General features: G+C 45.6%; 1 protein-coding gene across 11 annotated transcripts in view; it reads right to left on the reverse strand.

The window, feature by feature from the left end:
* The window catches only part of LOC119461475 (mitogen-activated protein kinase kinase kinase 15-like), a 110,421-nt gene that overhangs the window by 60,512 nt on the left and 35,984 nt on the right, over nucleotides 1–13,925 (reverse strand). For all 11 annotated transcript variants that reach the window (XM_049673070.1, XM_049673069.1, XM_037722802.2 and 8 more), the window contains 6 exons: nucleotides 12,865–12,936; nucleotides 12,592–12,761; nucleotides 11,020–11,203; nucleotides 6,704–6,965; nucleotides 5,195–5,298; nucleotides 3,079–3,217 (listed from right to left, as the gene is read on the reverse strand). In XM_049673070.1, coding sequence (XP_049529027.1) covers nucleotides 3,079–3,217; nucleotides 5,195–5,298; nucleotides 6,704–6,965; nucleotides 11,020–11,203; nucleotides 12,592–12,761; nucleotides 12,865–12,936 — 931 coding nt within the window. The remainder of the gene's footprint in view (nucleotides 1–3,078; nucleotides 3,218–5,194; nucleotides 5,299–6,703; nucleotides 6,966–11,019; nucleotides 11,204–12,591; nucleotides 12,762–12,864; nucleotides 12,937–13,925) is intronic.

Raw genomic sequence — 13,925 nt, forward strand, 5'->3', positions numbered from 1 at the left:
TTCCACCCAAATGCCATCATAACTGGCAATTCTGTTGGGAATGTGCCCATCAGGAGCAGAGTGCAACAGCCACTGCACTACCCTGAAGGGCACCTGAAACATAAAGACTTAGTTTCAACAATGAAATAAACCGAAACAAACTAGAAGCACATTTATTCTGATGCACTAAAGGAGACTGGCGGTGGCAGAAGCAACATGTGCCAGTCACCCTCAGTACAATCCCTCCCTGTGGATCTCCTTTATGCATTGACCACAAAAACACCTGTGCGATACCAAAACAATACATGACACTTCACACTCTAAAGAAACATCTAGCTTCTGATCACCTTTAAGGGGGGACGTGGCTTTGAAAATCAACTTCCTGATTTCTCCATGGATTTTGATGAAAATTGGCACAAATGTTTAGAATGTCTCCCTGATACTTCCATAAAAGTTTCAGAGTGATACCTTGAGAACATTTTATTGAGCAGAATTTTTCTCTCTTGAACTTTCTGGAGCGCCTGGGGAGCTTAAAAAACATGATGGAAGGCTCGTTGAGTATTGACTGCATAGCTCAATGCGTGCTGAAGGTCGTGACAGTCTTACATTTTTTTTTTCGCAACACAAATTTTTTAGATAGTCATTTTTCAAGTTACCTTCGCACCAAGCACACTTTCAGGGTGAACGAATAGCCATGCCATAAATTTAGAAAAAGTCAAGATAAAAATGCGAGACTGTCTCGACCTGCACTGCAGTCCAAGGAACGTGACAAAAAAAACAGAATCAAAATAGGCTAAACGATAACGAAGAAATCAGCTCCAGAAGCTGAGCAGAAAGGCGAAAAAACAGTTTTGAGAAAACGGCTCTCAAAGTTTCACCTTCTCTTCAGTTCTCTAAAACGCACGAAATTTGTAATCTTTGATGTGTTTTGTGATGTGGGGCTTCTTGGACATGTGGCCTCTGGTCTGCTGCGCCTTCGTTCTGCCTTTTTCATGTTTTTATGGCATTCTTTACTGCTGCTCTACAAAGAGCATGGTGCCTGGGTTTCAAACCAAGTGAGGTGCAGAACTATGTGGGCATAAATATACAGTAGTTCTAGCGTTGTACCTGCAGACTGCCTCATTGATAGCAGCCTCTAGTGCAGTCAGTGAGGCATTGTTTTCTTTTGGTAGAATCGACAATGTTACTGAATGAAGGCTCTCAGCAGCCTTCTGAATCATCATCCATTGACAATGGCTATGGAGGTTAGGAGAGCCACTGATAGATAGGCAGCAATGCAGCTGCTAGGTGCTTTCTAGCCTGTACTTTTGTATCATGCCTCACTTCTGCAGCCAGGTGTCTGTGCCAGCCCAAGTGGCCTAGTGAACAGAGCTCATCATGAGGTTCTCTTTATGAATTAAAGGGGTGGTATGATAGGTATTGTTACGAGATATCGTGGCATTACGATAATAGAGTCGGCGCGCGATGTACCAAGTCGCGGGTCCGAGGTGCCGATGTGCGAAATGCCTCGTCGCGGGTCCGCGGAATAGACGCTTGACGAGCTTATTCGCGCAGTCCGAGGTGCCGATACGCGAAATGCCTGGTCGCGGGTCCAAACGCTCGGTAAGCTCAATCGCGCAGTCCGAGGTGCCGACGCGCGAAATGCCTAGCCGCGGGTGCGAGGAATAGACGCTCGAGGTGTCGACACTCCATGAGTGATGTGCCGACACGCGAAATGCCTAGCCGCGGGCTCGAGGAGTCGACGCTCGAGGTGCCGACGCGCGAAGTGCCTAGCCGCGGGTCCGAGAAGTCGACACTCGATGAGCAATGTGCCGACGCGCGAAATGCCTAGCCGCGGGCTCAAGGAGTCGATGCTCGATTAGCTTAGTCGCACAGTCCGAGGTGCCGACGCGCGAAATGCCTAGCCGCGGGCTCGAGGAGTCAACGCTCGCGGTACCGACGCGCGAAGTGCGTAGCCGCGGGTCCGAGGAGTCGACACTTGTTGAGCGATGTGCCGACGCGCGAAATGCGTAGCCGCGGGCTCGAGGAGTCGACGCTCGATTTGCTTAGTCGCGCAGTCGGAGGCGCCAACGCACGAAATGCTTAGGCAAGGACCCGAGAAGTCCGCGCGCGATGTGCTTCATCGCCGAGTCGGAGACGCCTACGCGCGAAAGGCTTATCCGCGTGTCCGAGCATTCCGTGCCCGAAGCTCGTTCGCGAAGTCCGCGTCACCGATGCTCGGAATGCTTAGCCACGGGTCTGAGACGTCCACAAAAAGCGGAATCGGCCACGCTACTGCGATGTCTGCGTAGTGTCCGCTTTAACACTCGTCGAGATTACGGAAACTGTCCGAAGCTCGCGAGGAGACCGCAACAAGCGGAGCAGACGACGCCATCACGGAGCGAGCACCGGACCAATGGCGAACCGCGCTGGAGTCACGTGGCGGGCGCGGCCAATCGGTGGCTCCGGCACGACCTTCAATCATTTGCTTTTTGTGTGCTTGTTTCTGCATGGAGGAGATAGCTGAAGCGGCAGATTTGAAGACGGAGAAATGGGCTTTCCAACGAGACCAAGATGGCGGCGCTCGGCTGCGCCGTTCCGGAGATATCGTGGCTTGAAAAACGCAGTTTTTTTCGCGATTTCCGTGCAATTTTTCGGCACCTTGGCTGATACAACAATTTATTTAGAGCACTTCTACTTGGTTTTCAGTGATGATATTTCGGAATCAGATAGAATAAGAGTTACAGAAACTGAAAATGTGATTTTCAAAAAATCGATTTTTTAGCCATTTTTTGCGATGCGAAAGCCGCGTCCCCCCTTAAATGCCTGAGCTGCTAAAAGGTAACACGACCAAGAGACCAAGTCGGCAGCTTGAGCAACAACCTTGTTGCAAATCCTGCCATTATTACGAAGCCACAATACAGGCATTGAGAGCAGCCTTATGCAGTGCAGGAGTGCACAGAACCATTGCACTGATTTATTAGGTCTGTCTCTAATTGCCTCCTCTTCCATTAACTTGCACCATGCCTTTGGTGTGCACTAGCGATGGGTTGATAGCGTAAGCACTGCATTAACCTTCACAGTGAATGGTGTCAGCCACCTCTTTGTACTGAAACCAACCTGTGAATGTGCCTGTGACCATGTTCATCCCAGCAAGGCGCTTCGAGGTGCCGAAGTCAGTAATCTTGATGCCACCGCTGTATGTGTTCACAAGCACGTTGTCACCTTTGATGTCACGGTGCACTATCCGCTGGTCATGCTAAGATCCCAGAAATAGAGAGACATGCCCAAGTTTCAACCGTAAGTGAGTGCGCAGAAAACAGACGAATGGCATTTCATGCACAGTTGTCATGCATTAAAAAAACCATGTCGGACCTGTGCCAGTAAATTTTTTAAATTTACACAATTAGGTTGATTGTACAACCTACTTGTACCACTCTGTTGCAACACAACATAGAGAAAACAAGTTCGGGTGGTCAGGCTCTTTTAGTCATCGTCATCCGCATATTTAAGTTCATTAAACCACTTTTTAAACCACTTTTTAAACCCTGAACCACTTTTTTTAGAAGCGGGGAAAGGCATTTGAAGTGAAAATAGGCTATTTCAGAAATACTTTGTTCCAAGAAGTACTTCAATGCATTCAGCAGAAGTGGAGTTATTGGCAATCAAACATGTCAGACGTTGTGATCCCATTCCTTCTTCAATGCCTTGCACTGAGAAGGCTACGGCGGAGTGGGCCGAGCCACAACGCTCCACCTTCGAAATGTCACTGTGGTGTGCAGTTTAAATTTTATTTTGGACTTCCGATTTTGGTGCCTACTACAGGCTAAACGTAAGACAAACGCGCTTGTCATCAGCGAACCGCAGTGTGCTTAGCTAATGGACTTGCGGCGGCACCCTGCGGCAGCCGCGGTGTAGCCGACCACAACAACCAATAGCAGCTGCATATCATACGGGAATGTGCTTTATTATGAAATAAAGCACACAGAAAAAAGTTAGGATCATGGCTTCTGTCGAAACGAGAGCGTTTAAGAGAAAGGTGACTTCGCGCCCCTCTTGTGAACTCCATGCTTGGCTGAGATCTTCACAGCAGCGTGTGCTACCCACGGACTATGTTATTTCACCAAGCCCAAGGGGTGGTTCAGGGCCCCTTTAATGGGCAAAGGCTTCTAAACATCTCCAATCACACATCTCTTGCAAAGAACAATTTCCTGGTAACTGATCGCTCCATCTAATCCTCTGCCATACTTGATCGCATTTTCTTGGCCCTCATCCTGTTACTCTGTTCTATGCCTCACACGATGTGCCAAAATTCCTTAACCCTTTCAGATGCTGTGTACAAAATTGTATACAGCAAGATAGTGCATCAACAGCAAAAGCACCGACGAAAGTAATGATATTTAACATGTGTCGCATACATCTTGAAACACTTATGATTGGAACTGTGCTTCAATTTTGAGTAACATGTGCAGATTGTTTTAGCAAAAGTGAGTGGGAGTGTAGACGGTTGGGTATTTTTACTCGGCATCACTATGTTGTATGTAGCAGGTCTTTCACTTTCATTATTTTTCACAATGTGATGCACCAGGCATAATTTTCAAGTGGCTGGATAAGTGCTTTTCAAGCTTTCAATACACGAAATAGTTTATGTTCTCATATTTGATGTTCCTGTTGCGAGTTTTCGCATGGTGTCCACATTCTGTAAACTTGACAAAACTCACTAAACAATTGAAAACTCTTAATCTTTTCTGCAGCGGTATACTTTCTATTATTCTGAAGATTCAAGAAATGAAAGTAAGTTTTCAATCAACGGGACAAAGTGGCATCTGAAAGGGTTAAGTAGATTATAATCTTAAGCAGAGTTTCATCCACCCGTTTGATTACGTCGAAGTCATATTGCCATATTCCTGTATCTTATCTTTAATCTTGAAACTTACCTTTGCTTGCCACAAAGTCCTGCTTTTCAAGTGCATCTGTTAGCCTCAAAGCTTCAGCCTTGCAAGTTAGTAAGAGTAGAATGTTATGACTGAAAGGTTTTGGTAACACTGCTTAATTTATTAGAGATGAGATAAGATGACAAAACATCCAAGATAATTGCACAACAAAAAGAAGTAGCGGCTATCTCCTCACATGACCCTTCTACCTCAATCTTCTCCACCAACTGAAAAATATGAACAGCGGGGAAAAGGCAAAAACAAAAACAAAACAACAGTGAAACGGAGAGTGGCAGCCTCACCAGGTACTTGAGTCCTTCCAAGATCTGTTTGGTGTAGAAGGCAATGGCCGGCTCGTTGTTGTTCAAAGGACCCCACTTGGACCGCAGTAGCTGTGACAGGCTCCCTGCAAATTAAGTCAGCACAGACTGGGAGATCACACTTGCAAGGGCTGTCGCCTGTGTAAACGACCCTGCCATGCAACCTGTAGGTACGCTTTCAGTAGACCAACACAATCACACGATGACGATAAATGAGGTGACAAGGACAAAGCCCTGCTTGTCTACATTGTGTGCTGGCCTACGAAAACTACGCATTGCCAACACACCCAATCATATATTCTTTCAAGCCGCAGGCACACTGAGCCCAGAAGCCTTAATATGAAACAATTGTATTCCTTTAACATTCTTCTTGCCCTCTGTCACTGGCTGGCCTAAGTTATCATTAGAATTGGCCATTCACTGTGACACGCGATAAAAAATAACAAAATTGAAAAAAAAAAAAAATGTCTTCACATAATGTGGCCCCAAACTTAGCAACCATTGTTTTCCTTATCTATACTTCCTGCCTTTTAACATTGGTTCATGTGCCACTGCACTGCACTGTATCCACCACGTCTCTATTGTGACAGCCGACAAGCAATTAAGAAAACAGAATCAAAGGAAAATAACTGTTACATTATACAGCTTGATGAACTCAGATTTCGTCACAATATTTTTTTTAATCCATTATTTTCACCCTTTGTCCCTGGCTTATATGCCAGTCTGCTGCTGCTGAAGTCACTGGAATTGGCCACTCAGTGCGACAGATGAGAATTGAACAGAATCGAAAGGGAAAAAAAAAGAACTTACAAAATACTGCCCCTGGTGAAATCAAGGACATGACATAATCTTGTTTGGTATGTCAAGAATGTAGTAAATTAGTTAAGTTCGGTGAAAGTTCATCTGGAAAGGTAACATGATGATAAAGAAGTTCGTCTTCTTTTTTCGACAGTTTTTTTTTTGCTGGACAGCACGTCAGCAATTCGAAGGTCGCATCTAAAGGACACGACTCAGAGCCATGCTTGACATCAAGAATGTATGGGACGCCAGTGCGTCTTCAGAACGCATTCCCTTGAGACGCCGTAGGGCGGAAAACATGGCTTTCAATTCTACCAATAAACTTGTTCGTGTACTCGTTCATAAACAATTCATGGCGAGTTGTCCTAAGTTAATTGTTCATTTAGTCGTCATACGAGCAGATGCATGTGGTCCGCGTCGTCAGAGATGTGACAACAGACAGCTTGTGGCAAGGAATTTGTACTGTGTAACCAAGAAATCCGCACAGGCTATGAAACGTCCGTTTTTCACCTTGACTTGCTTGGTGACTGCGACTGCTTCATCATAATAAATTAATAGACACAAATTTTTACCATGGTTCTATTAATTTACAGCAGCCTTTGGTGTGCCATATTGTGACAATTCTGTCGCTAGGGGCAACATTTCCCCAGAGAGAGGAATCAAGGAAGCGTGCGGCCTGCTGATGGAGCTCACCTCCAGGCACACGCTCCATGCAGATCTTGACAAATCCACCCTCGCTGATGGAGCCGTAGTAGCGGACTATCTTTCGGTGGTGCAACTGGGCGTGCAGCTTGATCTCTTCATGCAAGGGCTGCACTTCGCCCAAGTTCTCCTCTGGGATCTCTTTGATGGCAATCTTCACCTGGGTGGTCAGGTCACGCGCTGCGTACACCACGCCGTATGTGCCCTTGCCAAGGACGATGCGTCGACCCTGGTCGTCTGTCTCATACTCGAACTGCATTGAAGGAAAGGACAAAGGGAAGAAAAACACTGATGATAATGTGGAGGTGGTTTGCCGATCTCAACGTCAACACTCTTGAGATCAGAAAGTTGACAAGCGTGTTGCACCATGCATGGGTGCGAGCCTTTCTGAAGCAAAGCACTCCCCATCTGAGCTACCAGTGCTACATTCTTCACAATATTATTTGTATACAAATTTAGGCCAAGAAACTAAGGTGCTGCACATGCACGGGAGTCCCCTAGCATTACATAATAAGAGTGTAGCAAGCTATCAATAACTTAATTAGGCATGCAGAAATCAAGATATAAAGTACGGTCTACTCTCATTAAAGGGACCACCAAATTAGCATGCGAGCACTTATCACAGCTAGTATCTAGTATACAGTGTATACTAGATACTAGCTAATTATCAAGTATACAGTATCGCCGAAGTGGATCGTCGCAGATTACGTCCTGCTTCGGTCCACTGAAACTGTTCCGCATTGCTTTGCTGGCGAAAATCCTCTCCTTCTGTTTGCACCAGTCCTGAACACAAGTTTCGGATTCTCCAAACGCCTGTGATGCGGCCCGATTTCCGTCCGTCTCTGCACACATGATCACTTTCCTTTTAAATGCGGCATCATGATGAACTCGGTACTTCATCCTGATTGAGCAGACGCAGAGAACGTGAAGACAGACGGTAGACTACTGCCTAAGCACGTGTACTGCAGCACATGGAGGAAGCTACGGTAGCTAGGCTCAACACGCATGCGAGGCGGCCATTTTGAAATGCCGACGGCTATATGGTAATGCAGATTTAGGGTCGTATTTGATTCCAACGCGCACGCAATTTTCGGACCTGTTTTATTGGAAAAAAGTGGGCGCTATATTCGAGTAAATACGGTATTTGTGACTTGAGGGGAGTGTTTGCCGTCTAGGTTGACTGACGAACTTCCAGGCAGCCACACTGTAACTGGTATTTCGTGTCCCGCAACTGCAGTATAAGCGATACGCGAATACATAGAGTGCTATGGGGAAATTAACAGGAGTCTGAAAAGACCGTATTATATCCGATCCTGCACTATAAGCGGTTACGTTATAAGTAGTCTATACTGTATAAAGGTCTAGTAGTAGTAGTATAAACTTTATTTTGTCCGAGATGGAGTTTAGGGAGGAGGGGAGTGGGAGGGCCTGTCTTCTTCTTCCTCAGGCGGCGGTCTAGAATTTGATCAATAGAATTTCCGTCGAATGGAATCAACTGCTTTTTTTTTTCTCAGAAATGAATGAATTAATGACATCCTGTTGTACTGAATACAAATGAGGTTCTCAGTTTAATATTGGATCTGTGTGTTGCAGTATTTTTTTTTAAATTTATTACATAGAAAGTTTCACTTTTCAGTTTTTCTCCAAAATACAGAGAGGCTATCCCAACTTTAAGGAAGGTGGGTTATCATAAGGCCAATCTGCGCAACAGACGAAAGCAGAACGCATTACGTGACTCAATCACCACTTCACGCATAGCTGACGCTAACGGTAAAGAGAAGGCGCCTTCTGCGGCATTTCATTGTCAAGTTTGGCATGATCTGACACCTTTCAGAGATTCTAAAATCTGGAGGATCATGGTAAGTTTGTGCGAAGCACGAACTTAGTGCAACACAGTGCCACATGACCACAGAGCATGCAACGTGTGACACTGCGTGGGTATCTATGTCGTATATATTGAATATTTCAAAAATAACATAGTAGATATTTAATGTGCAAATCAAATTATTCAAACGGTCCCTATTTGATTTGATTCGGTGATATTCGATTATTTGTACATCCCTAATAATAAAATTGTTGTTGCAACACCAAGACACCTTGTTTCTGTAGAGTAGCAGTCTCGGTCAGTTGGTACATACTGAATAGTAAAAACCAGTCAAAAGACGAAGGACAGAGAAGAGACGTGGCACACACGTCTGTGAGAGGCTGCGAGAACACTACAATTCTTGGAATACCTCTGATGGAGCAAATCTGCCTCGCCATTGTCAGGAATGCGGTTGCGTCCCGCTTTTTTCCAATGTTAAAATCCTTGGTAGGGGCAAGGGCAAGACGGAGCGTGAAATTCTCGAAGTTTACCATATCAATTTGCAAGGGGATAATTGCATCAGTTCTACCTCTCTCTCACTGATGCAGAAGGAACTTAGTTTCCTATCGCACTGGCGTTAGCTACGTGGCGTTTTGCAATCACCTTTGTTTGTGTGTGGGTGTCGGCTTTTGAGCTGCGCATGCTCGCCGGGTTTTCCTGAGAGACAGGGTTTTTCAATAAAGCACAGTTGTTAGCCCAGTCGTCGTGTGTGCCACGCCTCTTCTCTGTCCTTCGTCTTTTGACTGGTTTTTACTATTCACCTTGTTTCTGTTAGGGCACTTTTTCGCTAGGTGGTGACTAGCAGAACTTCTGCACTAAACTGCACACAATGGTGTACACTTCGGAAACTACTGCGGCATGCCGCCCTTCTGCGAAGGTCTCGGACATTATGGTCTCGGCATTACAACTGCATGTCAGCCACATAAGAGCCGTAAAATATGTTATCTGTGTCGCTTCGGGCAAAAAAAAAAAGAAATGCGAAGTTCGAAAGGTAAAGCGTCACTGCGAACCGTTATCAGCAATTGGCAACGCATAAACGAAGCACCGCCAAACCGTGATCTCCTGATACCGGCAAAGTAAGCACCGACTCTTTTCAACATTGCGTGGCCGCACCGTGTAGTGCAGCGTTCTCGCCGACTCAGGCCGCATCGACAGGCACGCTTGAGCGGCTGTTGTTCCCATGGTGGAAAGACATAGATGGTCGTTCCAAATCATCGAAACAGGCGTAATGCACATGGTGCTGCACAGACAATTGTGCAAAAACACAAAAGCTACTCTAGTGTCAAAAAGCAATCACGTACAGTAAAACATCATTAATTCGGAAAATCGGATAATTTGGACTTGTCCTCTGGTCTCGGCAGGCGTATGCATGGTTTAATGCAATCAAACTCTCATTAATTCTGACCAATTTGGCCGTACCTCGGTTAATTCAAACAACTCTTGGAGCTCGGTGAGCGTGGAGCGTGCCAATTGTGCGATGCAAAAGTGCAAAAATGATCCAAGCATCCCACTGAAACGAAGTGGCAGAGTCCGCATTGCCATAGCCATCAGCTGAATCATGCATGAATGACAGCAACGCTGGCATACTTCGTGCTTATTTGTGCCTTTAAAGCCTTTATTCTTGCGCTTTTTTCGCGTATAACACAAGGTATAACACCTTCACAACTGCGCAGCCGCCAACCATGACCGCGTCGACAGCGACCACAGTTTCGTCCACAGAAGTTGCGGCAAACAGTAGTTTCGTTTTGACTCTGTGCCCCCGTCAGCCATGTGCCTTCAAAACAACTTAGTCACCATCCATGACTGTGTCGGTGTCGCACGGCCACATAGCAACTGCGGCTTCGGCCACAGTTGTTGGAGCAAATCGTAGTCTCGTTTTGATCAGTGTGTGCGTCGGTCACATGCCTTCAAAACTGTAAGGTTGCCATTCATGATCGCGTTGACAGCGGCCACAGTTTCGTCCGCAGCGGTTGCGACAGACAGTACTTTCGTTTTGATGAAATGCCAAGCTGTCAAGGACGGAGAGCACCGGCTACATTGCGATGGGCAGATGATCTGTTGGTGGCCAGCTCACTGATAAAAAAATGATAAGAATGTGCACGCGATAGTGAAAAGTATGCCTCGGATGAAGACACGCACTGCGATCGTGCTGCGAAGGATGTCAAGAAGCCTTCACCTCTGAAAGCTCTAATCAGTCACGAGATGACGAAAATTGCAGCTTCCGCACTGCTTTTGTGCAAAATAGAAACAGGATTTGCTGATTCATTTAGTGAATAAAAGTGTATTGATGTAGTAAGCATTTGTTTATTGTTTTCTTGATACCTTCGATAATTTCAGATTCGGATAATTTGGACATTTTTTTCGGCCCTGTGAAATCCAAGTTAACGAGGTTTTACTTGTGCTAGCATAGCAACGCGACCTCACGCTGTGACATTCCACACACCTGAATGCAGCCTGACCCATCATCGAGGTCAATATCCATGACCACTCCTTCCTGGTTTGCTGTCATGGCCAGGACGAGGTCGTAGAAGCGGTTCTTGAGTGCTGCTGTTGGGAAATACATCTGGAAGTCGTCCGAGTTCTGGTGCACATACAGGAACAGGCACCGCTCGTCACGCTTGTATTGGCTGCAGTGGAGAGGTTGTTATGTGGGAAGCCAACTTTTAGTCATGCAGCTCTCACAAAGACCTAACACTAGTGTTAGCCCACAGCAGTCAACCAGAGTCAAAATCACAAATCATTAAAGCGAGTTTAAAAATGCCATATTAAGTGCCGAGATGAGAAGGAAACAACAGGTGTGGCCGTGCTAAACCTGTGCACTGAAAATTTCTCTTAAATGTCGTGACGACACACCACCTGTTTCTTTTTGGCTAAAACAAAATTTTAAAAATGTTGCTTGTGACAACACTTTATAAATAAGTGCAGCAGATTGGGCTAGTTGGTATTCCATGAGGTTGCAAGGGTGCGAGTGCGAAGCAGTATTAACCGGATGAAATGAGACAGGCACAAATGCTGCACTGGAAAACGCTGTTCCATCTTTTAAAATAGATTTCCAGAAGAGATGGAAATTATCTGCATAAGAAATCACAATTTTTGCGTATCTAATTAAGACACATTCACTAACTTTCTTAATATTCATTTCAGGGCACACGCCGCAAGTGTGAAATTGAAGCCAAGCAGCAGTGAAGTCCTGCACTTTACTGCTTTGGAGAAATCTTAAGACTTGCGCCACTTTTGAAATACAGTGGAACCTCGTTGATACGATTCTGCGTAGTACGTTTTTTGGGATATGTTTTTTTTTCTTTTTCCGGTAATACTATTTAGTTGGATGATACGATTTTCAGATGATATGCTTTATCTTCCGGTTCCCGTGAAGATCGTATCAATGAGAGTCCACTGTATCTGTCCGCAAAGTGCTACGAAATGCATTATTGCCATTCCAGTTAACAGTTTCCCAAAAATATTCCTCTAGCAGTTCGGGAAGACCTTGACTTGAACACTAATGCATTTACTAACTAACGTGTCATCTCAAAGAGGACAACGACAAAGCAAACGTGCCAGTTGCACAGTGCGTATCAATGAGAGTCCACTGTATCTGTCCGCAAAGTGCTACGAAATGCATTATTGCCATTCCAGTTAACAGTTTCCCAAAAATATTCCTCTAGCATTTCGGGAAGACCTTGACTGGAACACTAATGCATTTACTAACTAACGTGTCATCTCAAAGAGGACAACGACAAAGCAAACGTGCCAGTTGCACAGGTGCTCAGGCACGAGCGTGCCTCACACAACGAACGCTTTCCTGTGTTTGTTCCAATGTATGAGTTACTGCCTGCTACTATGCTACTTATTCCATGCATTTAGTAAATTATCGCCAGCCACCAATGACTCTGCGAACCTAGCACTAACATAAACAGCATTTTCCTTTCCAAGCAGGTCAAGCAAAAGTCAAGCCGCAAATTTCATGGCTCTCGGGGTGTTGCATCTCAGAGACACCCAAGCATGGCTCACCTACCTAATACTACGGATGGAGGAAGCGTTGAAGAGCCACTCGTGAATTCTGCGGCAATTCCCCCTGAGCGTGTCAATGCAGAGGTTTCGGATCTCAAGGGACTTCTCTTCAGCCCCCATGTTGACTGTCACGTAGCTCGGCATCAGCACTTTAGTCGGTTCCAATATCAGAATCTGGAAAAGGTTGAAGAAAGCCGTGTGTCCGTGATATAGATCTGAAGCATTACATAAATGTATGCTTGCGAGGCCACTAATGCAATGCCTGCCAAAAACTTACAGGAAACCGTATGGTGTTCTCCAGGTCGGATGAATAAGCGGTGACGAAGAAATCCACCCAAAAGTCAAACACCTGTGCATGTCAAAACAGAAAGTGCATAAATAAATTAAAGATTGAACTAGAAACTAAACAACGCAATCACAAGCAACATTAATGATGAACCGCTGGTATAGTGAGCACCCAATAGCACACACATATTTTTCTCCCGAATAACAATTGCACCTGCAACTCGGCATTGCAACCAGTGGCCTGGTTTCGATTTCAACTGATGATGATGACGGCTGACCGCGGAAGCCCGATCTCCTAGTGCCATCTGCAGAAAGCTGGTATCCCTCCACGTGTTCTTTCTCAGTTCGATTGGGTCAGTGCTGGTGTTGACACTGCCTGTGGAGTGATGGAGTGCCAGCGTGTGCCGCAGTGAGGCGGTGTGCAAGCTACTACCGCTAGCTTCTAGCTCAACGCTGTTGCGTATATACTAGTTGGAGAATGGCAACTGCGCACCGGCAAGGCACTTCGGCATTGATGAAGTATGCATCTGCTATTCGAGACAGTAGCATGAAAAGCTAAAGGCTACCAGCAAGACACAGTGTGGTGTATCAATTTGAGTGATACAGAATGAGGCTCGCGATTCAGCAAGGAAGCGGGCATGATGGCTACAAACTTCAAGGCAAGCAGCGGCTGGACGATGCTCTTCATGCAGCTGAGTGTGATCATCCTCTGATGTCAGTAGGCAAGATTAAAAGGCCACCAGTGGAACTATATTGTGTGCATGGATCTTAGAGTCGTGGAGTATGATTTCTGATGACGCTATCATCAAAAGCTTCAAGAGGGCTGGCATCTCAAACATGCTTGACTCCACTGAGCACTCCCTGTTATGGGACAAGTTATGGGCTTTCGTTATGGGCTTTTGAAGGTGAAGCAGCCAAAGAGGCAACCGGACGTGCCGATTCCTTGTGTACAGGTTCTAATTTGGAATGAGTATTTTCAAGGTGAGAAAATAAAAAACTTGGCCTGTGCCCGTAACTTCCGTCTATGTTTGATTCTTTGGTAGCTGCTTATCG

Source organism: Dermacentor silvarum, chromosome 8 (genome assembly GCF_013339745.2).
Source record: "Dermacentor silvarum isolate Dsil-2018 chromosome 8, BIME_Dsil_1.4, whole genome shotgun sequence".
NCBI classification, from domain to species: domain Eukaryota; kingdom Metazoa; phylum Arthropoda; class Arachnida; order Ixodida; family Ixodidae; genus Dermacentor; species Dermacentor silvarum.